Source organism: Cyanistes caeruleus, chromosome 21 (genome assembly GCF_971803275.1).
Source record: "Cyanistes caeruleus chromosome 21, bCyaCae1.hap1.1, whole genome shotgun sequence".
Taxonomy (NCBI): Eukaryota; Metazoa; Chordata; class Aves; order Passeriformes; family Paridae; genus Cyanistes; species Cyanistes caeruleus.
In genome coordinates, this window is record NC_141721.1 from 7,414,970 (window position 1) to 7,441,512 (window position 26,543).

Here is a 26,543-nt window from a genome sequence, read left to right on the forward strand (position 1 = left end):
ACCTCCATTTAATTCATTAATTACACGCTTGTGTTGTTTGGATTGAATGAAGATTAGAGTAGATTCTTATCAACCTGGTTTTCTTGCATTTAGGAAAACGCTGGCAATAACCCATAAAATCACTATTCAACATTTCCTACTGGTGGAATTCTAGAGTTAAAATGTTACTTTGGAATATTTTAAATAAACTGAGAGTTCTCTACCTTTCTGGGATATATCCTTTGTGTGATATTTAACAGCTTTTAAGGCTTTTTTTTACCTTCTTTGCAGTCCTGCAGGCTTGGTCAGCACAGACCTATCTGTAAGTTACTGCCTGATGGGATCATGAGGGTTGGACCTACAGCCTCCAAGAAGCTCTCGGAGAAGTTGGTCACGGAATGGTTCTCACAGACAGCCAATGCCAACAACGATGCGTTCTCCAAGCTCAAACTCTACGCTCAAGTTTGCAGATACGAGCTGGGTATGACCTTTTTTAATGTTCCTTATTTCACACAATTGTCACTTACTGCTTTGCAATAGAGAAGAAGGAATTGTAGCTTATTGTCTTATTTATTGGGGCACTTTTCTGGTTTTAAACTGGATTTGAATATGTGCTAAAATGGTCTTTTACCACCCAGCAGTGCCTTTAGGGGATAGCAGCATGTCTGCCTGACAGGGACTTCGGTTGTCTTCTTGTGTTGGTGACTTGGATTGTGAGAAAGTGATTCCAAGTAATTCAACACATCTGGAAAAAAGTTATATTAAAAACAGATTTCTTGATATTTTTGAAAGACTTTTATGAAAATACTAGAGTTTGAAAATCTAATACAGGTATTTTTATTTGAGAGGTAAAATGTATGCTCAGGGTTTACTCTGTTTTGTTACAACTGTTGACTTCCATAAGTGACATAAGCATCACAACAGCTGCAATATAGAATTTATGCTTTTTTTCCCTCTTGTTTTAGGTCCTTATCTTGCTTCTCAGCCTTTGGACAATTCTCTGCTTTCCCAAACAAACCTGGTCCCTCCCTCCAGCCAGGCAGCCTCTGCTGTGCCCCCAGTGACAGCCCCTGCTGCCAATCCCAACACTCCGTCATCGGCTCCTGCAGCTCCCACCAGCAGCACCATCACAGTGACCTCCTCCAGCAGTGCCATGTCCTCTGCAGCCACTACAGCCAACTCCACCCTGACCACCACTGCCCCATCCTCCTCCTCTGCCAGCCTGGGCAGTGGCATTCCAACGAGCAAGCCTTCCTCATTCCCACCTTTCAGCAATATGAACAATACCACTCCTGCCTCCCTGCCCGCCCAGGCTGCGCCAGTCCCGAATGGGCAAACTGGGGGGCAGCAGCAACAGCCAACACTGCAAACAGCAGGGATGTCTGGAGACACGGCTGCAGCACCTGCACAGCCCCATCCAGAGGTTTCTGAAAGGTAGGGAACTGCAGTCACACCTTCAGATGAAAAATCAGCTCAACTAACATGAATTTATGAATGCACTTTCACCCCTTCAGTGAAAATCCTGTATTTATTTTCACCAAGCTGCTTTTAAGGGAGAATGAGAGTTAAATTGTGGTGGAGCTGAACCTTTTGGTTCCAGTTGTAGCTTCAGTTCTAATTACATCTCAGTGTCTGCTCCGGTACAAAAATAAACTTCCTTTTTTTTTTTTTTTCCCTTCTCTCTAAAGAAAGAAAATTCACCAAACTACTCGCTTCAGTATTTTAAAGGGCTGGGGAAGGAGGGGGAGATAGCTAATTGGCACCATCTTATGAGTTCTATTTTCTGTAATCAAAGTTAGAGTGGTGAAGACAGCTCTTACTGTATATATCCTTGTTCCCCAGTTAAGCAATAGTTGAGCTGCTGTAATAAAAAAGGCTAAAGGAAGGAAAAGAGATTTAGAGTTACTGATAAACTCTTATACAAAAATGACATAAAAAGACTGTTTCTTACACCACAGTTGACTCAAAGATCTTTCAGATTAATAATTGACCTAGTTTTGATCTAGTTTTGAAGCTAAACCAAATCTTTATAAAAGTCAGCTGTTTGTAACTGGTTCCAAAATTTCATTTCCAGCACTATGGATCGTGATAAAGTTGGAGTCCCCACAGATGGAGATTCACATGCTATCACCTATCCACCTGCAATTGTAGTTTACATAATTGATCCTTTCACATATGAAAAAAAGGATGAGAACAGTAGCTCATCCAGTTTGTGGACACTTGGACTTCTGCGCTGCTTCCTAGAGATGGTTCAGGTTCTTCCTCCCAACATCAAGAACATCATTTCTGTGCAGGTGAGCCAACAGAAACAAACAGAGTGTTCTTGGCTTTGGCTGTGTTTTGGGGGCAGTAACATCCTCAAGGTGGGGGTTTCATTTCCTTCATAAACATTACTTACCGTTCTCCAGCTGTTAAATCGTTAGGTTAGAGCTTCTAGAGCAGTTTGGGTGCTATTAACCAAAGCTGAATCATGTTGTACATTCCAAACTCATCAGTTTTATCTCAGAGGAAATGTAGTGCCCACTGCAGTGATGAGTGAAGTATGGGAAAGCTGCTGGTCCTGTACTGGAATCTGCCTGACCCTGCTGGGCTGTAGGCAGAGCCCAGTCCAGCAGCAGCTGCAGGACCAGTTAACAGAAGGCAGATTTTGGAGGAATCATTAAGATTCTCTTCTAAACAATTATTTCTTCCTCTGAAGAAAATTTCAGTGAGAATAATTTCTTGAAACTCCACAGGCTTTAGAAGTGGAAGAAATTTGACTGCAATGTAAAATTCAAAAAGCAAAGTACCAAATACTGTGTCAGAAGCCATTTAATCTATTGATAAAACAATGATTTTTTTTTTTTTTTTCTCCTCTCTTCTGTTCTAGATTGTCCCATGTCAGTACCTGCTCCAGCCTGTGAAACACGAGGACCGGCAGATTTACACTCAGCATTTAAAATCTTTGGCATTTTCAGCTTTCACTCAGTGTCGGAGACCTCTCCCAACTTCCACCAACGTGAAAACCTTAACTGGCTTTGGCCCAGGTTTAGCCATGGAAACTGCTCTTAGGAGTCCTGATGTGAGTATTGTTAATGAGATTGTGGAATTATCCAGATCAGAGGAAAGTCCCTGCTTATCAACTAACCATCTTTTGTATTAGGAATAATTTCTTTCATTGTCTGTTCTGTCATCTTTCTAGAGACCTGAGTGTATTCGACTCTACACCCCTCCTTTTATACTGGCTCCTGTAAAGGACAAGCAAACAGAGCTGGGAGAAACCTTTGGAGAAGCTGGCCAGAAGTATAATGTGCTTTTTGTGGGCTACTGTTTATCTCATGACCAGAGGTGGCTGCTTGCATCCTGTACAGACCTCTATGGAGAGCAGTTAGAAACTTGCATAATTAATATTGATGTACCAAACAGGTAAGAACCAAACTTCAACTCATTTTTACCAAGTATATTTTCTTTCATTCCCCTGTAGAATTGCAGTGGGTTTGGTGCTGTAAGAATAACTGACTTTTGTAGACTTGCTGTGGTGCAAAAGTGGCTAAAGCAGATGAATAGTTTCCCTATTATGTGCATACTGTTTTGAGTTAAATTTCTAGAAGAGCATAGTTTAGTTTCATGGGATTCTTGAATGTTAATGTGTGTGTTCATACTTCCCCATCTCACTTACGGGCTGTTAATGTCAGTTTTAAGAATGTGATTAATTTAAAAAACCCAAACCCCTGAAGCTGCAGCTGATGGACCGCAATACCAATGCTCTTGGTTAATACAAAACAGTTCTAAATGTGGCGTTGAAAACTTGTTGCAGATGGGTTTTAGCTTTGTTTTGCCTTCTTTCTTACTTCTAGAGCTCGCAGGAAAAAGGGTTCTGCCCGCAGACTTGGTCTCCAGAAACTGTGGGAATGGTGCTTGGGGCTTGTGCAGATGAGCTCTTTGCCGTGGAGAGTTGTCATAGGCCGCTTAGGAAGAATAGGACATGGGGAATTAAAAGGTAACAGCAGCATTTTTTTAAGAGTCTAAAGCTTGATTTGAAGCTTTAATTTTTCAGTAATATCAAATGTGTCCATCCATGTTTCTGGAAGAAAACCTCACCAATGAGATTTCCTTCCTCAGACTGGAGCTGTTTGCTGAGCCGCCGGAACCTGCAGTCGCTGAGCAAGAGGCTGAAGGACATGTGCAGGATGTGTGGGATCTCTGCTGCAGACTCCCCCAGCATTCTCAGTGCTTGCTTGGTGGCCATGGAACCCCAGGGATCCTTCATTATTATGCCAGGTATTTGGGAAACTCTCTCTCTCTCTTTTTGGCATGAGAACTAACAGTTCAGGCTTTGCAAAACTAAGGAACCGCTTGATTTCTCTCCCAAAGATTCTGTGTCCACCGGCTCCGTGTTCGGGCGCAGCACCACTCTGAACATGCAAACGTCTCAGCTGAACACGCCCCAGGACACGTCCTGCACTCACATCCTGGTGTTCCCCACCTCTGCATCCGTGCAAGTGGCATCATCCACTTACACCACTGAGAACCTGGACCTGGCCTTTAACACAAACAATGGTTTGTACTTGGGATTTGTTCTTGCCTTCTAAAAACTGCTCATCACTCCCCCTATCATAAGAATAAACTGCTCATTCTAAGCAACCATTTCCATTGAAAATCACTTCATTTCTGAATGTATTGTCATATCCTGCACATGGTGAAATTGTAGGAATTCACTGGTCTTGTTCTTTTTCAAGATGGAGCAGATGGAATGGGAATCTTTGACTTGTTAGACACTGGAGATGATCTTGATCCTGATATTATAAATATTCTTCCTGCATCTCCTGGTGGATCCCCTGTGCATTCTCCAGGGTCCCACTACCCCCATGGAGGTGATATGGGCAAGGTAACTATTGGAGTAAATACGGTTTTGTGTGTGTGTGTTTTGTCTGGTTTTTCTCCATCTGTTCATTTCCTTTTTGCGGAATGAAAGGTTTTAGATCCACCTGGATATTGAATTGTCATGTCGTGCTTGGATATTTCAAAATGCTTTGTGTTTCAGAAGCTACAGATAATTTCTATTAAATTTGTGCTCTCCTAATCCAAAACCATTGCCTGTTGTGTTCCAGGGTCAAGGCACAGATCGATTGCTTTCCACAGAATCTCATGATGAAGTAACAAATATACTGCAGCAGCCACTGGCCCTCGGTTATTTTGTGTCAACTGCCAAAGCAGGTCCATTGCCTGACTGGTTTTGGTCAGCGTGTCCTCAAGCACAAAATCAGTGTCCCTTGTTTCTTAAGGTACTGTCCTGGCAGAGACTTGTGCAGCCTGAGGGATCTGGGGGTGAAAACTGTTCTGCTTAAACCAAAGTCAGTGCATGTCTCTGGGGATAGCTCTGCTTTTGCTTCGGGAGAGGTCAGGTGTTCAGTTTTTGAGATTTGTTTGTTTTGAAGGTTCTGACTTGCTCATGGTTCCTTCCTGGTGGTCTGGACTCTTTCTTTTCTTGGCTTCATGCTCCAGGATTTTGTAAGAACAGGTTGAGTTCCTGGACAGAGCTCAGGCTAAGGCTGGACTCCTGTGGGGACTGGTGGTAGACAGGGAGGTACATAAGTACAGCATAATAACTCAGCTGCCCTGGGTAAAATAAGGAAAAATTAATCTCTTTCTGTATTGCACAAAGCATAAAAGCTGTTTTTCCCATGTTGGCTTTGCCAAGTTATAGCCATTGTATCATCAGTCTGGGTGCTGTCTGAGCCCCTTATCTCCTTATGACACAATCAAGACACACTTGGCATATTTAAGGCCATACATTGGTATACAGAGAAACTTTCTGTATTAACAAATCAGCATCTCTAATACTGTGATTTGTTTTCTAATGATTCAGATATATCTTCTGCAGCCTAGTTTGTGTCTGGATTAGCAGTTCCTCTTGGCCTAAGCTCAGCTGTGGCTTTGTATAGGATATTATTTTGAAGAGAGGATTTATTATTTACGCTAAGCAGTTCTATATATGAAATATAAATAGACCGGGCCTATAGAAAGCAACTGAATTTCCAAGTTTTATTAGACATCCTGGGCCACTTGAGTTTTTTTTAATAATCACTTAATGTAGAAAAGGGATTTAAAAAACCCCCTAATATGTATTTCACTACTAGCACTGTGCTTTTAGCAGAGATCTGTGTGAGAGAATATAAATATTCTGATAAGCCCTGAACTTGTTGATGACCTAAGGATAAGATTTGTTTTGGCTTGTGTGTTAGAGAAGGTGACTGCAAGCTATAACAATGTGGGGGAAGGAAATATGGTGTAGTTGATCAGGCAGTAACTTCTGGCTTCCTTCTTCCTTCCTCAGGCCTCTTTGCACCTCCATGTGCCTTCAGTGCAATCAGACGAGCTACTCCACAGTAAACACTCCCATCCACTTGATTCTAATCAAACTTCTGATGTGCTCAGGTATTTGTCATTGATCAATTGCAAAAATACTGTGCGTTTAGTTTTTAATGCTGCTGCAGTGAAACTGCATGTTTGGTTTTCGTGCTGTTGGTTTTTGTTCTTTGCACATCTGATATCCTTAGTGGAGATAAATTGCTGTGCTTTAAGTGATTGTCATGGAACAGTGAAATTAAAACCAAACATCTCTAAGCCCTTCTTTAACTTTGAAAATGTTTGAAAAACAATGAATTCCTCAAACTAGAAGAAAGTTTGAGGTCTAGCAGGAAATACAGAAATAGTTGAGACAGAATATTGCACAGCAGTCTTGTGGAAAATCTGAAGTGCTGAAGGACAGAAGCCCAGACCTGTGTAAACATGGGACACTAATTGAGAAAACATCAGATTATTTTTCCTTTTCTGTTTTTTTTTAATGTGAACCTCTTGGTATGAATTAAGAATAGGCAATTACAATGATATGTTTCCAGCAAAAGCAAGTTTAGCTCTGAACTGCTGTAATAATCTTTAAGACATGTTATTTCTCAATGTTGGCAAACCTATTTTATGTTTCTGATGCCAAAGAAGGTGGATTGTAGTAAATTAGGGCTGTAAAATCCTGGTGAGGAAGTGTGTTGATCTGACAGAAGGCTGTTTGTTTTTCAGGTTTGTTCTGGAACAGTACAATGCACTCTCCTGGCTAACCTGTGATCCTGCAACCCAGGACAGACGGTCATGTCTCCCAATTCATTTTGTGGTGCTGAATCAGTTGTATAACTTTATCATGAATATGCTGTGATCTTCATCTGAATTTTGCAAGACAAAAATGAGGAAAAGGGATATTTCACTGCAGGACTAAGTTATAATTCTTCTCAGTGCAAGTTGTTTGTGATGGGGTATGAATCTTGTTACTTCCAGCAAATATTGTTTCGACTTGTGAGAGGGGCACCCATCGCCCGGCTGTCTTTGAGTCACTGACTATGGGGGACGCTTCAGAATGATGATCAGAAAGTGTATTATAACATTTTTAGTAGCAAAATTAACCATTTTTCCCCAGCCACAGTATTTGTGAAGAGTAATGAGCCATAGTACCCAGTCATGGTTAATGAATTTTAAAAGCATGGAGATGAGAAGAAACATGAGGAACAATTAAGTTTCAACCTATGGCTTCAGAACATCAAGATGTTCTTGTATTGGATTATAGTACTTAGTATTCAAAAATGCCTGCATCTCTTATTTATTGTAAGTTTTTAAATGTATAAATTGTCTTATATTTCTTAACCTCTTTTATAAAAATTTTCCTAGAAGGTTTATACTGCCTTCTTGCTTTAAAGCAATTGGTCTAAAATATATGTAATCGTCTTAATTAAAAGTTGCAGTAGGTTGCTTTTAGAGTATTATTTTTTTGTAAGGGGTGGGTGGGGACAGTAAATTTGTATTGTCTTGATGTACAGTTTAATGGGGATAGAGGGGTTAATGTCCATACCATTGTGTGTGGGGGATTTACAGCTAAGCTGTAGTTGCAGAGTACATGTACAGTAATGAAGTTCACTGTGTTTATATAAATTGAAAAGGTACCGGGTCTTACAGCATTTTATATCACACCTTTACAGAGTAACAATGGCAATATATAAGTGATATCGTAGGTGGTTTAACTTGTAGTGAGAATAACATGAATAAACTCTTCAATTGAAGTTTGTGTTATGGTTCAGGGCTGTGGCTAGATTCTCAGATCCACTTCCAGGACACAAGTTTTAATATCACAAGAATATCTCTTGTGTATTGTTGCTCCTTGGATATTCTTGGCACTGTGCTCACTGCATTGTTTGCTTCCACTTTTGTGATAAAATGCGAATCTGAGGCAGAACACACAGAAAACTTATCCAAAGTCTCCTGCCAGACTGAAATTTAGCCCAGCTCTAGCCATTTTACAAATGCAAAAATAGTCAATCTTGACTTTAAGATTGGTGTGTGTTTAACTAAAATGTGGTGTATATAGATTCTCAGTGAATTCTGGTATTCAGATTTTATCCACTAGTAAAAAAAACAGCACGAAACCCTGAACATTTTCCTTTTCCATGTATTTTTGGCACTGTGGTGGAGGTCCCAAGTATCAGTGTATGGCCTTCCCCATATCCCATTTTCAGGCTCTGGCTGGGGCATGTGCCAAGGAGGCTTTGCCCTCCCCAGGAAAGGGACTGATAAACCACAAAGCTTTCTTAAACGTCTCCCTCTATCTGCAGCCACCATTTTTTCTCAATAGTTTCCTTCCTTTTTCCTAGCACATGCCAAATGTCTGGTGCTGCTCTAAAATAGCCCCTACGGGTGCTGAAGAGCAGCTGCAGATGCTTTTTCTGGGTTCCTTATCTGACTGCCAGATGAAAAACTGAACTCCTGCAGCGCTCCCGGGAGCCTGTCACGATAACCCAAGTCCTGGGTCTTAATATTGTCTCGCTGGTTTAAACCTGTAAAGGAGCAAGTTTTAAGATCCAATTGTGCACCTGCTGTTAACCCTCTACAAGGAAGAATTTGCTTGCATTTACCAAACTTACTGTGCTCATGAAAATCTCGTTTCGTAAATGCAAAAGACCTGCCTGAGGTGATTTTTTTCGTATGAACAGTCTCACTGAATCGTGTACATACAATATTAGCGACTTTTTTTTGGTTTTGTATAAAGAAGTTGTACAATTGGTGATGAGAATTTTCAGTCATTTCTTCAGAACAACATGAGTGCAATCAGAAGTTAGCATATTTTGATAAATAGAGTTAAAAACTGGGTCTGTCCATGACTTTATCTTGGTAATGCACCACAGATTAAATGGCACATTATTGTCTTACAGAAGGTTTTTCTCATTTGGTTGGCATTTTTGAAGTGGAAAAGTGCTCCTAAAACTGGAATTTTCAAAGTGTATGTCCTTTTTTTTTCCTTTGAGCTTTGTCACTAAGTGGTCATTTCTAACCCTGGCTCAGTTAAGCAAGTTCCAAGGGCTGGGTTTTGGTGTGGCTTTGTTTTGTGTTCATTCTGACTTGTATTCCTAAAGGTAAGTGAATCAGCTGCCTGAATGTTGGTGTAACTGTATTCTGTTACCTGGACCAGCCTTCCCTGTGAAATTCCTACTGTGAAAGCTGCCAGTTTCCCACTCCTCACCCCCATCAAATGCAATTAAAGTAAATTATAATATTATAACCACTATAAAAGATTAGAAGGGCCATTTCTGGAGTGATAGTCACAGCTGGCAATGTACATATCAAACCTGCCAGCACCACGGAGCCAGCTACTATATTGGGCATACTTTTTTTGTTAGCTACTTTCATTTAACTATTTTAAGTGCACATAATAGCTGGTTTATAAATGAAATTGTCACAATCCAATAAGTCGAGGTTGTTTAGCAAGTACAAGCTTAAATAGTTGAAAAATTCAGCTACAGCTTTTCAAAATGGCCTTGCAAGACAATATATTTCTGTCAGTGGTAGTTGTGAAGGTTTATCTCTTCCAATGAAATAAGAAGCTGAGATCCTTCCATTCCAATTAAAAATACATATTTTAACCCAGATATTACTGCATTTAAGCCCTTTTGTCACCTTTGACACTACTGTTTGAATTAGGTTTCTGAAAACCCTGTTGGTAAGATCAGAAAGGCCACCAGCTGTACTTGTAGCAACCCTCACATTTTAAAAGTAGCTGTAACATTTAGATCTTTCTAACATTCTCTGAAATAATTAAAGATAAATGGATTTATATTTAAATCCTCAGCTATGTTCTTACTTAGCTGTCAGTTATGGCGCAGATTATTGTATTTCTATATTTACCTCTGATGGTAATTTTAACTTTGTGTGTTGCTATGAAGACTTGCCGATGTCTTTAATCAAGCACTATTTGTTAATACTGTAATATCAAAATATTATGTCGCATTATTTTAAAGCTTTCAAGAATAAGAGTAAAACATTTTAAAAAAATGCTATTGCACCATATAATTTGCTGCACAACAGTATGGCACCACATATCAGTCTGTTTGGATAGTAATGCTGCATCAGCCTTGTTTTGATCTGTGTTTCTTTGGAGAATTCATTAATGGGGTGACATTGTACAACGTTATTGTCTCACAACCTCCAGCTGGGAAGGTGGTTTTGTTTTTTCTCTTGTTTTTTTTTTCTTGTTTTTTTTTTTAAGGGCCCAGGACTATGCTTCATACACAAAGGGGTTTTTTTATTATTATTTGTGGGTGTACTTTTTTATTTTCAGTGGAGTAAAGCTTAATTTACAGTAAAACTGGATTTGGGACCTACCACAATCCTCAGGGTCACTTTTTCAGGATGCTACTCATCAAGCTTTAGGTTTTTCCAAGTCAACTGGATATGAGGACCTTGCTGAGCGCTGGCTTGGGATGCGGCAGCCTGCGGTCTCGTCACTGACCATGGCACCCCTCTGGCACGGCTGGACACACCGAGGAGCTGCTCCAATGTCCCTCTGGCACGGCTGGAGACACCGGGGAGCTGCTCCAATGCCTCTCTGGCACGGCTGGACACACCGGAGAGCTGCTCCAACGCCCCTCTGGCACGGCTGGACACATCAGGGAGCCACTCCAATGCCCCTCCGCCATGGCTTGGCACACCGGGGAGCTGCTCCAACGTCCCTCCGGCACAGCTGGACACATCAGGGAGCCGCTCCAATGCCCCTCCGCCATGGCTTGGCACAGCGGGGAGCTGCTCTACCGCCCGTCCTGCAGGGCTGCACGCACTGGGAAGCCATTCCAACAGCCCAGCTGGACACACCAAGGAGCTGCTCCAACGCCTCTCTGGCACTGCTGGACAGGTCCAGGAGCTGCTTCAACGCCACTCTGGCATGGCTGGACACGTCAGGGAGCTCCCACACCCCTTTGGCACGGCTGGATGTGTCGGGGAGCCTCGCACAACCGCTGCCATGTGCCCTCAGCCGAGCCACAATTGTATTTATCGTGACAAAACACAGAAACAAAAAGCGATTTAAGGAACAAACACTATTTCTGCTGAATGCCATAAACACTGAGTTGTACAAATTGTGATCGAGGAAATGAAGAAAAAAAAAAGTTTATACTTTTTAAAAAAAAAAAAATTCAAATGGAATAAATTATTCATGAAGCCTTGATTGTGCTGTGGGTTTATTGAGGGGGCGGGGCGGGCGGTGCCCCTCAGCCTTTCCCGCCCCCTCAGCTTTTCCCGCCTCTTTCCATCCCTCAGCCTTTCCTGCCCCTCGGCCCTCCCGCCGTGACGTCACTTCCCGCTTCCCCCGGTAGTGGCGGCGGCGGCGGCGGGTGGGCTCGGGGGCCGTGAGGGACGCGCTGCCGCCGCCATGTCCGAGTGCTCGGCGCTGCAGTTCGTCAGCCCCTACGCCTTCGAGGCGATGCAGAAGGTGGACGTGGTGCGCCTGGCCGCGCTGAGCGACCCCGAGCTGCGGCTGCTGCTGCCCTGCCTCGTGCGCATGGCGCTGTGCGCGCCCGCCGACCAGAGCCAGAGCTGGGCGCAGGACAAGAAGCTGATCCTGCGGCTGCTCTCGGGGGTCGAGGCGGTCAACTCCATCGTGGCGCTGCTGTCCGTGGACTTCCACGCGCTAGAGCAGGACGCCAGCAAGGAGCAGCAGCTCCGGTAATGCGGAGAACGCAGATGTGTGGCGGAAGCGCTGTGTGGCTTTTCCAGCTGTTCCTTTTGTAGCAGCTGTTTAAGCGCCGGACGGACCCGGCTATTCTTGTCCCTTGATAATCTCCCAGGAAAGCCCTGAGGTTTAGCTGTGTGTCCTGGGGATCTGTTCCCCCGCCGTGCTCATCGGAGGGTGTGGGATGTACTGGGGGAGCTGCTCCGCAGGGAGGGGCTGGGATGGCTCTGTGGGGTGAAGGGACAGCTCAGGTGGATGCGCTTTCCTGACTGTGCTTATGGGGAATAGAAACATTTGAAATTTTGATAATGTTTTCTTGTACTGCAATTAAAGTCTTTACAGGTCTTTGACGGGATAGAAGAGATCCCTAGAGATCTGCTGCCTTCCTTTAACCGGAAGCATTTCGGTGTTTGCAGAAACGTTTAATACTTGTTTTGAATTGTGTGCCAGGCACAAGCTGGGAGGTGGCAGTGGAGAAAGCATCCTGGTGTCACAGCTGCAGCACGGGCTGACGCTGGAGTTCGAGCACAGTGACTCTCCTCGGCGGCTCCGGCTGGTGCTGAGCGAGTTACTGGCCATTATGAACAAGGTGAACTTCCCCATAGGTGGATATTTGTGAGTTTTAGGTTGCCCTCTGGACTGGCTGATGCACTGGTTCTGTTTCTGGTGGTGCTGGTGGTGTGAGCACTCTTCTCCAGTCCTTACCTGCTTTATCAACTTTCAAAGTCTCAGTCTGATTGAACAGAGGCTTATGCTTAAACTCTTTGTGACTTTGTAAAGGAAGTCTTTGCTGATGTTATAGAGACTCTATAATATGCTGTAGTCAAACATAATGTGATTTGGTGGTCTATCAGTGCAGAAGTAATTTGGAAATGATGACTTTTCTCCATCCCATTCTTTGCTCCTATTGCAGTGTGGGTTTAGCCATCACATTTCTCTTCCCCCACTTCCTTGCTCACCAAACATTTTATTTTCCTTGTGTAAACTTAGCACGTCAGTGGGTTATTTTTCTTTTTTCTGAAAAAGAAGCAATGATACCATCTGTGTTGAAGTATTTCCAGTAGTAAATATTTCTTGTTCTGCAAACTTTTCCTGCTTGTTCTGTGTTGATAGCTTTATGACTTTGGCAGTTTTTAATCTATTAAATGTGCTGGATTTAAAGCAGATTTAGACAAATTGCTTCATAAAACCTGTTCACTGATGATTCTTGCAGGTGTCAGAATCAAATGGTGAGTTTTTCCTCAAATCTTCTGAGCTCTTCGAGAGTCCTGTTTACCTGGAGGAGGCAGCAGATGTTCTCTGCATTTTGCAAGCAGGTGTGATGTTTCTGTATTTATGGTGTTTTCTGACCTCTCACAAATGTAACAAAACAACTTTGGGAGCTGTTGTGACAGATGTGAATTAATCTAAGCTGTGCATCTCTTGGAAACAAGGTGTTTGTTTCCTAGTGAAACATTGTGACTTTTGACACCCTCTATCCATCCAGAGCTGCCATCACTGTTGCCAATAGTGGATGTGGCCGAAGCTCTGCTGCACGTTAAGAATGGAGCCTGGTTCCTTTGCCTTCTGGTGGCCAATGTCCCTGACAGTTTCAACGAGGGTGAGTTACAACTTCTTCTCCAGCTTTTGAAATTATTTCTAGCAGTGTGGTTAATTCTGGGCTAAACCACGAGTTACACAGGTTTGAATGGCTGGATGCTGCCACCTGAGCATGTTAATTCCCATTTTCTGCAGTCTGATTGCAGGCCAGGCTCACTGCGTGTGTCACGGCTTTTCATCTGTAGGTCACTGTTCCAAAGGCTGATTGGGCAGGGAATGGCTGGGGCTAAGAACCTCCTCTATCCCTTCTAACAGTTCTTGTCCTTTCCACTGAGACATCTGATGAATTATCTGTGATAATTTAAATTGGGAAGGGCACATTTCCTCAGAGCTGCTGTTGGCTCTTTAGTCTGCAGAGGTTTGATTAAGAACGGCGAGCGGCAGGATGAGGAGAGCGTCGGAGGCCGGCGCAGAACAGAAGCTCTTCGGCACCTGTGCAAGATGAACCCTTCCCAAGCCCTGAGAGTCCGGGGCATGGTGGTGAGTCTGTCATGAGAATCATCATTAAGAACCTTCCTGAAGCTTCAAACCCAGCAAAGATGACTGAGCCTGAGTGTTTTATCCAGGTGGAAGAATGTCACCTGCCAGGTCTTGGTGTGGCTTTGACCTTGGATCACACCAAGAATGAATCCTCAGATGATGGAGTGAGTGACCTGGTGTGTTTTGTGAGTGGTTTGCTGCTTGGAACAAATGCAAAGGTTAGGACATGGTTTGGAACTTTCATCCGAAATGGCCAACAGGTAGGAAAACCTTTGAGTATTCTGCTTTTAAAGAAACATTCTTCTAGTTTGCTGTAAGTCTTCTGGACCTGTGCTGCAGATTTGTCTGAATGCACATAAATCCTGTTGCATGTCTTTACAAGGCAAACTCCTCTTACAGAGCTCTCAGATCTATAAATAATGTCCCTAAAGGCATCAGGTATTTGATTGTTCCCCTGAGGGGCTTTTAGGTGTGGAAACCAGGGAACTGTATGTTCTGCCTGATAAATATGTTCATCCTCAGTGTCCACAGTGGGAAGATGCATCTTGACTTGCTTAGGTGACTTAGCTAAAGCTTGGAGCTGAAAACTGTCTTGAATAAAAAGACAGTGGAAACTGTTGGCCGTGGAAACTCTTTTATAATCCATTGTTCAATGGGCTGAATTTGACATTGTTCTCATCTTTTATCCTCTTACACAGAGAAAAAGAGATAACATCAGCTCTGTGCTGTGGCAGATGAGGAGGCAGCTGCTGCTGGAGCTCATGGGGATCCTGCCCACGGTGCGCAGCACACACATTGTGGAGGAGGCTGACGCTGACACCGAGCCCAACGTGTCCGTGTACTCAGGGCTGAAGGAGGAGCACGTGGTGAAGGCCAGCGCCTTGCTGAGGCTCTACTGTGCTCTCATGGGCATTGCTGGCCTCAAGTAAGGAACCTTCTCATGCTCTGGGGTTTTGTTCATGGCTGCCTATTTCAGCAGAGGGCTTTGGGCACTTCTGTCTTAATGCTTCTGTGTCCTCAAAACTTGGGGCAGAACTCAGCAATTTCAGTTCTTTGTTGCTGCAAAATCACTTCTGGAGACTCATTAAGAGAACTCTAAACCCACATGGTTGGAGCAGTGTGTAGAGTTAACAGCTATTTTATCTGTTCTAGCAGCATACATTGTATGGATTTTGAGTTTCTATTCCTTTGCTTTCACTTTTTAGAGAGTGCTAATGTAGCATCTTTATGCATTGTTAGTTTTAATTGAAGTAGTATGTACTAATAGGCAAGACTATATCCTGGGGAAGTTTTCTCACTGTTGTATCTTACAGAGATTTTTATGTCTTTAAGTTCAGAAAAAATTACCACCCTGACAGATTGAATAACAGGGAAAACTCAATCTTTAACCATTGTGAGAGACTGAAAATCTCTTCCCTGTTAAATCCCCAGTTTTGTTTTGTTCTCTGTCCTGCTCAGGCCCACGGATGAGGAAGCTGAGCAGCTCCTGCAGCTGATGACGAGCCGCCCTCCCGCAACCCCGGCCGGTGTCCGCTTTGTGTCCCTGTCCTTCTGCATGCTCCTGGCCTTCTCCACTCTGGTCAGGTACTCTCAGTACAGGAGGAGCTCTGGAAGATCTGACTGTTGTAGCACCATTAAGGCAATGTTTTTTTCCCCCTAATTCTTTATAATATCTCCATATGTTGATGGAAGGAGTTTGTCTCACTCTGCAAAGTGAATGGATGTTTCACTCTTGTTTTATAGCAAGTCTTTTGAGAGGTAACCATTAGTATGAAGTTAGTGTGAGTGTTTTTTTGAAGATTGTAGTAGGCCTAACTAGTTCACTTTTCCATGGAGCAAATTCATGGCTAAAATCCTTAAAAGCAGTGCAGATAATTCAGGGGTGTAGCTTTCTGTTGGGTGTGTTCTAAAAAGGAAGCTGCCTGGCAGTTGGACTGACCTTTGTGCCAAATATCGCTGCTTATCAGCAGTTGGATGCTAATATGAAAGTGACAAAAAGTCTCCTGGTGTAAGATTCCTCATATACTGGCTTCTCTGCAAGTGCTGGTAAAAGTAGCACTTGTTTTCCGGGAAAAGGATCTATTAGGGATTTTCTTTGTGCAGCACTCCAGAGCAGGAGCAACTCATGGTGATGTGGCTCAGTTGGATGATAAAGGAAGAAGCCTACTTTGAAAGGTGAGAGCAGGCTGGATTTCTTTCAGTGATTCCAGTAATCTCACATTTATTTATGTCCTATTTACTTATGTCTTGTATTTCTTCCTCTTTATTATCATCAGCATTTCTGGTGTGTCTGCTTCCTTTGGAGAGATGCTCCTCTTGGTGGCCATGTATTTCCACAGCAACCAGCTCAGTGCCATCATTGATTTGGTCTGCTCCACCTTGGGAATGAAGGTAAAGCCTTAACTATTTCCTGCACATTTGTCTGTTAAAATCAGCTTTTTTCCTGGGTTTTGATACTTTGGTATTTAGTTTACTTTTGATATAAAGAGCTTTGGTTTTGCTAATATACCTAAAATAAACATAACCTGAAAAATTAGTAATAATTCCTCTGTAAGAACATGAAAACGTGAATAGCTCTTGATACAGAGGAATGTGATGATAAAAGTATCTTCAAAAAGTGCTGCCCTGTTGAAATCATTATTTCCAAGAAATGAACTTTTTAGAAGGCTTAACTGAAGTAGTTTCCAAGTTGAGCTGCAAAATTTTTATTTTAAATAGTTAAAAGAAATACCTATATATGTAAAAATTAATTTCAGTAAATTGCTAAAGGAGATTTGCCAATGATTCATTATTGTGAAGCATTGTCTCACCATGTGTAAAAGCTGGGGATGGAGTTTTTAGGATGAGGAAGACACAAGGTGATGAACTTGTGACATTGGAAAATATTTCTGTTTGACATTTGATACAGATGTGAATTGACTGGGATACCAGGAAAACAGACAACTTTTAAAAGGCTAAAAGTTAACAGTTTATAAAATAAATGTGCAGTCTTTACTTATAAGAAAGATAGAACTTGCAATTCTAAGTACTTTCTTCTGGATTTCAGATTGTTATTAAGCCCAGCTCGCTCAGCAGAATGAAGACAATCTTCACACAGGAGATTTTCACTGAACAGGTATTTTCAGCCTAGGGATTTTTTTCCCTCTTTGCCCTTTCCTTTCCCTTTGGGGTACTCCCCAAAAATAAGGAGATGCCAGTCAGGGCTGTGGCTCTGTGACTTTGACATCTTGTGCTAAATGGTGTTTTTCTGTTCATTGTCTCTTCAGGTGGTTACAGCCCACGCTGTTCGTGTGCCTGTGACAGGCAACCTCAGTGCCAACATCACTGGCTTTTTACCTATTCACTGCATTTACCAGCTCTTAAAGAGTCGTTCCTTCACCAAGCACAAAGTATCCATTAAGGTACTGCCTTTGTTTTATTTCTGTTCATAATTCTGAATGCTCATGAAGTTTTGCACGCTGGTTGACTTTATAGGAACAGAATTCTTGATGAATCTTGTACCTCCCTACCATGTAATTTAAGAATGAACAGTGTTTTAAGTTAGGGTGCCCATTTTTAACTCTGCAATCCAGAGAGCACAGCTTCATGAAGTAAAAAATTTTAAGTCTCTCTCCTCCTTCTGTGCTTCATTGTAGTCAGAATGATTTCCCAGCCCAGACAAGTTCTATTTGTGAATCAGGGTTCAGGGTACCGAATTTATGACCAGTTCAGAACTGATGTTACACTTTCCAAAGTCAAAGGCTCATTTATTGAAAGGGGTTGTGCTTGCAGACAAAGCAGACTGGCAGCTGTTTGTGTCCTGGGATGTTCTCTTGTAGGACTGGATCTATCGGCAGCTCTGTGAAACCACCACCCCGCTGCACCCTCAGCTGCTTCCCCTTATTGATGTCTACATTAACTCCATCCTCACTCCTGCATCTAAATCCAACCCAGAGGCCACCAACCAGCCTGTCACTGAACAGGAGATCCTGAATGTTTTCCAAGGACTCTCTGGGGTAATAATCTTGTCTGGATCTTTCTTGTTCTTCATGGGGACATGGCTCAGGATTCTGTATTTGTGTAATGTTGCTTCACTTTTTGTTTTCACTGCCTCTAAACCCCTGCTACACTGGCAGTCATGTGTTTTGAAGTGAATCTTGTTACTCATTCATCATATTTGTGGGTAAATCCAAATTTTTCTTCCCAAGAGTCATGAATGCAACATGACCTTCTTGTGTGGTTTTATGTGCAGGGAGAAAATACTCGTTCCACCCAGCGCTTCAGCATCACCACACAGCTGCTCGTCCTCTACTACGTCCTGTCCTATGAAGAGGCACTGCTGGCCAACACAAAGATTCTAGGTAAATGTGAGACCACCAGGAGGAAACAGATGAACTAAAAAATTAGGTGCAAAGAGGGGAAAAATTCATGCTTCTGTCAAATTCAAGCAGAGCATAAAACTTTTAGAAGTTTGGATGAAATAAAACATTGCTGTAGAGATTCAGGACATAAAGCTCCTGCTAAAACTCTCTAGTGGAGTAATTTGTTTTACAGAGTAAAAGAGGTCCAAGCTGAATTACAAGAAATGTTTATAAGTGTTTAAGGAATGCAGTAACAATTAACAAAGACTTCATAATTATTTAAGATCTTCATTTATTCACGTATCATCAGACATGCACACATTTTTCTTTCAGTTGGCAGTTTTATAGTTGGTAATACTTAATGATCCCATTTTTACCTTTGAAATGAAGACTTTAAATCAGTTCTAAAAGACTGCCGTGTATTTTATTGATTAAATTAAACTTCAGTGAAAATTCAGTGTTTGTATATGGTGTGTGTTTTAATTAGCCCTTTTTAAGGTGCAAAACTTCCAGTATTCTGTAGTCTTTTTTTTACCTACTTTGAAATATTATAAAATCAATTACAGTTATTTGATATTTTGTCAATTTTACCTGGATAATATGGAGACAAGTGCTTTACATTTTCTTTATTGATCTAGTTGGGGAAATAGTTTTTTTTGGCTGTAATCCTATGTGTGATTTCTTGTCCTGTTTTCTGTAGCTGCAATGCAGAGAAAACCCAAGTCCTACTCCTCAGCATTGATGGATCAGATTCCAATCAAGTACCTCATCCGGCAGGCACAGGGGCTGCAGCAGGAACTGGGAGGTAAAAACGTGTCTGAAGGTCTAAAGTGCATGAAGTGAAGGGCTGAGTGTTCTCAGCTCAGTGGTTGTTGCTTTTTCATAGCTTGCTTTCCTTTTTCATGCCTTTAAAGTCAGGAGTAGCTACTGAGATTGCAGAGATGTTTGGAGAGTCACAGTGGAAGTGTGAGGAAAGCAGGTCCTTTTAGAGTGGGTCTTACCTCCCTAGGGCAGGTTTTAGTGTAGGAATTACCTGAAAATGTTGAGTATTCCAGGCTGAGTTTAGGAGTTACTTTCCAAAGGGTAACTTTTACTCTGATGGAGTGTCAGGCTGTGAATGTGCACCTCACTGAGCTGCTGGGCAGCAATTCAGTTCAGGGGTTGAAATAAAAGGCACAGATGTGTTCAGATGACAGATGCAGCTGCTCAAATCTGAGCTGTCAATGTCCCTGATGTCCCCAAGGGTTGCACTCTGCCCTGCTGAGGCTCCTGGCCACCAACTACCCCCACCTGTGCATCGTGGACGACTGGATCTGCGAGGAGCAGATCACCGGCACTGATGCCCTGCTCAGGAGGATGCTCCTCACCAACATGGCCAAGAACCACTCTCCCAAACAGCTCCAAGAAGGTAAAGAACTTCATTCCAAGTAAATTCTTTCCAAATGGACTGGAATATAGTAGATTTGGAAGGGTGTGATTATACTGCATTTATATAACCAAAATGGTTCAAATGTCAGAAGTCCAGTTTTACCAAGATCTTGTTTCTGTTTTAGCCTTTTCCATGCTGCCTGGAAATCACACCCAGCTGATGCAGATCCTGGAACATCTGACTCTTCTCTCAGCTGGAGAATTGATCCCCTATGCAGAAGTGTTGACGTCGAACATGAATCTCTTGCTGGAAGCTGGAGTCCCACGGGGGATTCTGCAGGCTGTCAATAAACTCTGGATGGTTCTGAACACTGTCATGCCCAGAAGGTATCAAAATACTGTTTGGTTTCTTGGTTCACATAGGTGCAAGGCCACTTTTTCTTTTAAAAATTACCCAATGCCTTCATGTGGGAGATCAGAGGCTGTGACTGGATAGCATGTGTTGGAGCTGCATTTTTTTTAGTTAGTTGACATTTTAAACCTTTGCATTTAAAAGGAAGGTGGTTCTTGTTCTCAGGGGAAAGGAAGTCTTCAGTTTAAAATACAGGAGTATGGTTTTATAGTGTCCATTGTTTGTGATGAATTACTGATGGAACAGGAACTCACTTGGGTAAAAAAATGTCTTTTTTAATGAAGTGGATACTGTATTGCAGTGAAAACTGCTGTAAGTCCAAGGAGTGTAAGTTAACTGCACCTTGGTTAACTTCAAGGGCTGCAAATGGGGTTTTTGCTACTTGGTAGGCCTAGAAAAATACAGCTGAGTGACCAAATGCTTAGGGGAGCCCCTTTTCTTGTACAAAATTCCTGTTAAAACCATCATAAAATATTCTCATTTTAGGTTGTGGGTGATGACTGTTAATGCCCTGCAGCCTTCAGCAAAAATAGTGCGACAGCAGAAATACACCCAGAATGATCTGATGATTGATCCTCTGATTGTACTGAGGTGTGATCAGAGAGTTCACAGGTGAGTGCCTGTGCTGCTGCACAGTGAGTGCTTAACATAAAGCTGTCCAACAAAACACTTTCAAAAGCTTTCAGCACTTCAAAACTTCTTTTCAGACTAATCACAGGAGCTTGGCAGTTGCATCTGTGTAAGCCCGGTCTGAGGACTGTGGAGCTGGTCCTGCTGTTCCAGTATTTCATCCTGTCCAGCTGTGTTTTCAAAACTTTGGGATTTGCACATGGCTCATCCATTTTGGATGTGGGCGTGTGAATTTGTGGTAAACAGACTTGGCAGCGTGTTGGAAATGGCTGCTGCCACGTGGTGGTGGGTGAGGTTTAGCTGTAACATCCTTCCAGCTCTTGTGCCTGTAGGTTAATCCATCCTTTTGGGCAATAGTTTCTGCCAGTGGGTGCTGATGGATGTGGCAGAGGCAGATTTGCTTAATTTCCCAAGGGAGTCCTTGCAGTACTTGGAAATTGGTTCCTCCAGATGTCAGTGATGCCAGAGGAGGAGCTGTGGTGCTACAGCCTTTGGGAATACCTTTAGTTTGTTCATGTTACTGAAATGTGTTTGTTTTACTGTGTTCCCATCTCAGGAGTCCTCCTCTGATGGATATCATTTTGCACATGTTGAATGGATATCTTCTTGCTTCCAAAGCTTACCTTAATGCTCACCTGAAGGAAACAGCAGAGCAGGACATTAGGCCATCCCAAAACAATGCAATGGGTCCAGAAGCCCCAGAAGTTACAAGGGAAGAGTTAAAAAATGCTTTGCTTGCTGCTCAGGTAAGAGGGAAGAAATGGATATTGCATGATGTGAGGAAAAACAATGATGAAAGAGAAATGCAGAAATAGAAAATTAAAAAATAAAGGCCTTTTAAATTATCTTTTTTTTTTTTTTTTCCTGACTTCTGTTACCAGGGAAAATAAAACTGCCTCTGTATGCAGCTGGTTAAATATTTTCTGTTTTCTAGTCTGAAGCATTGTGCTGATTCACTGCTTTGATAGTGGTTGTTCTGTCAAAACAGAAGAGTTCTGATCACCAGCCCTTTTTGCTTTGATGCTTTTGTGATCCAGAGGCTGTTTCTGTGGTCGGATTTGGAGCAGCAAAACATCAATAAATGTGACAGACCCATGCCTGATCATCTGAAAGATGTTTCAGAGAAGCAGCCAGCACTGGAAAGTGGGAGGCTGAAGGATGGTTCACTTCCTTAGCTTGACATTATGGAAATTCTTGAGTAATCCTGTTCCACGGGCATCTCTTCATCCCTCTGTCTGGAAAGATGTCACATAGGAAGTTCCCATTTTAATATGATTTTTGAGTTATTTGTATTTAAGTGAGCAGGGTGATAAATACTGTGAATTACATAGCCCTGTGCATACTTTGTCTGCTCTGGATGCTTTAAAGGACCACTTGATAATTTATTTCAGAGCAATGTGAGATTGCACTGAATTTACTCTTCATCTGTGATTATGATATTTTGTTAGATTTAGCCTTTTTATTTCTTTGCATTTTGATTGAGATAAAGTGTTGACGTTTTTTAAATGTTCTACAGGATTTGTGATTCTTGAGCTGAGTAATTTTCATTCTGTACTTAAAAAAATGTATAGGTAGAAATCCTAATCATATTACATTCTTCCATTTCTTAAATTGTTCTTACTTTGTATTTTATTTGTTTTGGGGGTTTTTTAAGCATCTTTTGTGGCTTTTCTCCCCAGGACAGTGCTGCTGTGCAGATCCTTCTGGAGATCTGCTTGCCTACAGAAGAAGAGAAAGGCCAGAGCAGCAGTGCTGAGGATTTACTGGGGGATGTGCAGAGCCCCCCGAGCCCACAGGCTGCTGAGGCAGAGGAGGAGGAGCAGAGTTTGCTGTGCAACCTGCGGGAGGTGCAGTGCCTCATCTGCTGCCTGCTGCACCAGATGTACATTGCTGACCCCAACATCGTCAAACTCGTGCACTTCCAGGTCTGCTTTGCACTGCTTGAGCTCTGGCTTGGTTTGTCAGGGTGGGAAGGAGCCAAGGGGGGTGGTCAGGGGCTGCTGAATGTTCCTCAGAAATGATAACATCCCACTCTTCTCCTTCCTATCTCCCCCAGTTTGTAAAGCTCACACTTCTTCTCAATTTCAGTGCTTGGTCTCCTGGTTGTAGTGAGAAGGCAGCACCCAAACTCTGCCTGTTCCTCATCACAAAACCCCTCCTTTGTGCTTCTGCCCTTTTCAGTTTGTCCATCTGGGCCAAGGAAAACTGCCCTAATCATCTTGTAATTACTTGTTCCACATCTTTTGTGGGTTACTTTTTTCTGGCCATCTTTTTAAATTAATATTCCCATTATTCAAAACTAATTTGGTTTGAAATGTAAACATCTCCTTATCTTTCCTTTTTGTTAGGGCACAGTTTATCTCTTTAGAGTGGGAGGAGAAAGGTTGGCTCTGAAAAAGCAGCTGAGCACCTTCAAAAAAAAAAGATGAGGGGAAAGATCAGCAATTTTTATAATATAAATGTGTTTTTAATGCATATTAAATTGTGCCTTGCCAGATGGCAGACTCTTTACAAAGAGTTAATTTGCCTTGACCTGGAACTGATTAAGTGATAAAAAAGTCATTACAGGGCAGTTGTGAAATGAGCAAGTTGGGGCTGATGGTGAAATTTGGAACGCAGGAAAGACACAGAAGGAAAAGGTCACTGCAGTCTGCTTTCCTTTGGAGAATAGAGGGAGAGCTTCCATGCAAATAAATCATTGAATAGTGAGCATAAAGAACTGATTCAAACCTTGGGTTTGTACCCAGCCTGCCTCTTGTTGCCTTGGCATTACAGGCCTGCTGCAAACTCTGAACAAAAGGGAGTTAGAAATATATTCATTTTGAAACAAAACATTAGCACAGGTATAATTTAAAATCTTAGTTGAAGCAGAATTTTTAAAACACGCCTGTGACAGATTGACACATCTGTTTTCTTAATCCCACAGGGTTATCCATGTGAACTTCTGGCACTGACAGTGGCTGGGATCCCATCCATGCACATCTGTCTGGATTTCATTCCTGAGCTCATTGCCCAGCCTGAACTGGAAAAGCAGGTACTCTGCAGTCACCTGGCTGGGGAATCACTGTGGTATTAACCCTGATGAAATTGGCTGGGGGGGGGAGAATAAAAACACTAAAAACTAAAAACATCCTGTTCTAACTTGCCTGGGATATTCAGATCATATTTGTAGCACTTTTACATTTCAGTAAAGGCCTGGTATTGAAGGCAACTGGAATTTATTGAGCTAAAGATTCCCTGTTTCTATATCAAACCAGCTTTGTGGTTGCTCTTAATTAATCCTTTCTGGCATTAAGTTACTGCTGATCAACAAAGGTTGAAACTAAGGTTAAAACTAGAATATATCAGACCTGAGTATCTTCTGCAAGGGTTGTATTGAACATTGTGTGTTGCTTTATTGTTCATCATTAATATTGGAGCAATAGTGTCTGGGGGAGATTTTGAAACACCTTGATTAATGTTAAATATGTGTGAGTTATTTTTCTTAATACCAGCAGAAAAATAATCATAATTATTGTTAAGGCTTCTTTGGCTTCAATTTCCTTCATGATAAAACAGAGAATATTTACTTACTATTAAGTGTGGTGAAGAGCTTTGGATAGAAGATGTAAAACATCCTGTAACTTCATTGCTTTTTCATTTTGACAGATCTTTGCCATTCAGTTGCTCTCCTACCTGTGTATCCAGTATGCTCTGCCCAAATCCCTCAGCGTGGCTCGTTTGGCCATCAATGTGATGGGGACCCTGCTCACAGGTAAATCCCAAAATCCACTGCTAGGATGATTTCTCTAGTCAGAATGCAGTTTTCTGTCTAATTGCTATTGTAAAAGTAACAACAGTTCTTGATTGATTTTTATTTTCACTTCTCCATTTCCTCCTCCTTGGCAGTTCTGACCCAGTCCAAACGTTACACGTTTTTCATGCCCACCCTGCCTTGCTTGGTGTCCTTCTGCCAAGCCTTTCCTCCCCTGTATGAGGACATCATGTCCCTGCTGATCCAAATTGGACAAGTTTGTGCCTCTGATGTTGCTACACAGACACGAGACTTCGACCCCATCATCACCCGTAAGTCAAGGGCCTTGGAAAGCACCCCAAAGATTTCAGACACGGGGAAATGAGACAGAAATGTTGTGGTGTCTCAAGAAATAACCTGTGGTGAAGCATGGAATGGTGCTGGCTCAGTTTTGCAATCTCATAACGTCCATATTTGTGTTATGGCTGGAAAATAACAATTCTCAATACTTACTGAGGTGTACTTCGCTTCTCCTGCTTCATTTTCTAGGTCTCCAGCAGCTGAAGGAGAAGCCACATGATTTCTCAGGACTCTGTAAAGATTCCTCCAGCAAAAGCTGTTCCAGGGACACTGCAAGCCTGGACCCTGATGTTCGGCTGTGCCAGTGTGTGGAAAACACCATCATTGAAATAATCAACATGAGTGTCAGTGGAATTTAGGAAAAACTCCAGGGAAGTTGTCCTGTAGCTTTTCCCTCTCTTAATGGTGCCTAAATTTGGAAAAACCTGTGAAAGTGGACTGAGGAGCTGGAGGAAAAGTCCACATTTTTCATTCATTGATTCAGTCATGGCAGAGAAGAAAATCCTTTCAACGGGATTTTGTTGGTTCCAGTGAGAACTTCTGAGGCTGAAGACATCAGTAAATAATTTCCAGGGAAACAGTGATTTTCAGGATTGCTCAGCTCCTGAAGTGACAGAGCAACACACCTGGAAGGGTTTTATAACACTGAAAAGTGAATATTTATATTGTTGGGCAAACAGCAAAATGATGGGTGAGAAAAATTTTGAGATTGAAGTGCTTTTCTTGAGGTAAATGAGCTGCTGTTCCAGAGCCTTGCAGAGCTAGTTGGAATAAAGTACTCCAAGGAATACTTGAAAAAGTGATGTCAAAATCTTGCACCATCATATGAGTTCTAAGAAAATTATAACATTTATTGGTGTGTTAAACCATTGGTTCAAATTCAGTTCATGAGGTCGGGAACTTAAAGATCAACCAGCCTTTACTGAGAGTTTGAAACTGGTCTAAAAGTTTCTTAAAAAAAAAAAAAGTACTGTTAGTAAAATTGAACGGTAGAAATGGGATTTTTAAAGAATACAGCTCAGATGGTTTTGTGATTTTTAACTTAAAAAAGATGAAAATTACTTGAAGGAGTCACAGACTCTTAGCAGAGGTATCTTGAGCTGTCATCAGGATAAGATTAAAAAAGAAATGGATGCTGAGCGTGACTGGGCAGAGGAATAAGGAGAGGAGGAACAGGTTTCAGCCATGCCAAAGCAATTCCAAGGCCAAATCCTTTCTGTTCCATCGTGGAGTTGGTTGTTCTTTCCTGTATAAGGATGGAATTCCCTCATGGAAATGTAGGAAACCCCTGTGGGTTTGTGTTCCAGGATTCCTGCCGTAACACCCCCTTATCACCATCTGCCTACTGAGTGTATTTTTGTCATCTTTATGTAAATTATGTAAATAAATGTATGTATTTTTTTCCTCCTCAGTTCTAAGTGTAATTTTATATGCTGTAGTGGTATTTAAATAAAAAAACCCAACAACATTATGACTGAAGTTCAAAGGGGGTTGCCTGTTTTGCTTTTAAGTTTTCCAGGTTCATCCCAAATTTCACCTGTGGGAAACACCTGGGGGCACAGACATCTGACAGGAACTGTGTGTGGCAGTGAAAAGACACTGACTTTCCAAAAACTATTAATT

The 26,543-nt window shown here is 42.2% G+C and overlaps 2 protein-coding genes and 1 long non-coding RNA gene across 6 annotated transcripts in view; 2 read left to right on the forward strand and 1 right to left on the reverse strand.

Annotated features, from left to right (window-relative positions):
* Positions 1-11,494, forward strand: part of MED13 (mediator complex subunit 13) — a 55,974-nt gene extending 44,480 nt beyond the window's left edge. The window contains exons 19-30 of the mRNA XM_023939357.2: positions 271-460; positions 945-1,413; positions 2,054-2,273; positions 2,849-3,040; positions 3,161-3,384; positions 3,816-3,958; positions 4,081-4,239; positions 4,333-4,518; positions 4,698-4,846; positions 5,070-5,243; positions 6,296-6,396; positions 7,036-11,494. Coding sequence (XP_023795125.2) covers positions 271-460; positions 945-1,413; positions 2,054-2,273; positions 2,849-3,040; positions 3,161-3,384; positions 3,816-3,958; positions 4,081-4,239; positions 4,333-4,518; positions 4,698-4,846; positions 5,070-5,243; positions 6,296-6,396; positions 7,036-7,168 — 2,340 coding nt within the window. The 3' untranslated portion in view covers positions 7,169-11,494. The remainder of the gene's footprint in view (positions 1-270; positions 461-944; positions 1,414-2,053; positions 2,274-2,848; positions 3,041-3,160; positions 3,385-3,815; positions 3,959-4,080; positions 4,240-4,332; positions 4,519-4,697; positions 4,847-5,069; positions 5,244-6,295; positions 6,397-7,035) is intronic.
* LOC147649636 (uncharacterized) lies at positions 2,775-11,882 on the reverse strand. The gene is made up of 2 exons (XR_015278613.1): positions 10,657-11,882; positions 2,775-5,577 (listed from the first exon to the last, which is right to left on the reverse strand). It is a non-coding gene; the product is annotated as an uncharacterized LOC147649636 (long non-coding RNA).
* On the forward strand, positions 11,540-26,406 carry INTS2 (integrator complex subunit 2). 4 transcript variants are annotated; one of them, XM_086860031.1, is made up of 24 exons: positions 11,540-11,991; positions 12,449-12,587; positions 13,212-13,314; positions 13,485-13,598; positions 13,947-14,077; positions 14,164-14,337; positions 14,776-15,002; positions 15,536-15,661; positions 16,181-16,252; positions 16,354-16,468; positions 17,124-17,192; positions 17,344-17,478; positions 17,896-18,072; positions 18,309-18,417; positions 19,118-19,222; positions 19,661-19,825; positions 19,971-20,172; positions 20,684-20,809; positions 21,384-21,573; positions 22,507-22,752; positions 23,754-23,861; positions 24,476-24,581; positions 24,716-24,892; positions 25,110-26,406. In XM_086860031.1, exons 1-24 carry the CDS (start codon positions 11,699-11,701, stop codon positions 25,277-25,279), a joined length of 3,579 nt encoding a protein of 1,192 aa, XP_086716157.1. In that variant the 5' UTR covers positions 11,540-11,698; the 3' UTR covers positions 25,280-26,406. The 4 variants fall into 4 exon arrangements, 2 of the variants coding, with proteins under 2 accessions (XP_086716157.1, XP_086716158.1); XR_015278600.1 differs by having other exon boundaries at positions 11,602-11,991; positions 21,865-22,752; XR_015278601.1 differs by having other exon boundaries at positions 11,602-11,991; positions 14,812-15,002; positions 21,865-22,752.
* The last annotated feature ends 137 nt before the right edge of the window (positions 26,407-26,543 follow it).

Bases quoted from the DNA above. Each gene is read 5' to 3' on its own strand.
- INTS2 (XM_086860031.1), top strand. From the start codon at position 11,699: ATGTCCGAGTGCTCGGCGCTGCAGTTCGTCAGCCCCTACGCCTTCGAG. The intron at 13,599-13,946 runs GTGAGTTACAAC...TTGGCTCTTTAG, and splicing joins CCCTGACAGTTTCAACGAGG to TCTGCAGAGGTTTGATTAAG. The intron at 16,253-16,353 runs GTGAGAGCAGGC...TATTATCATCAG, and splicing joins GAAGAAGCCTACTTTGAAAG to CATTTCTGGTGTGTCTGCTT.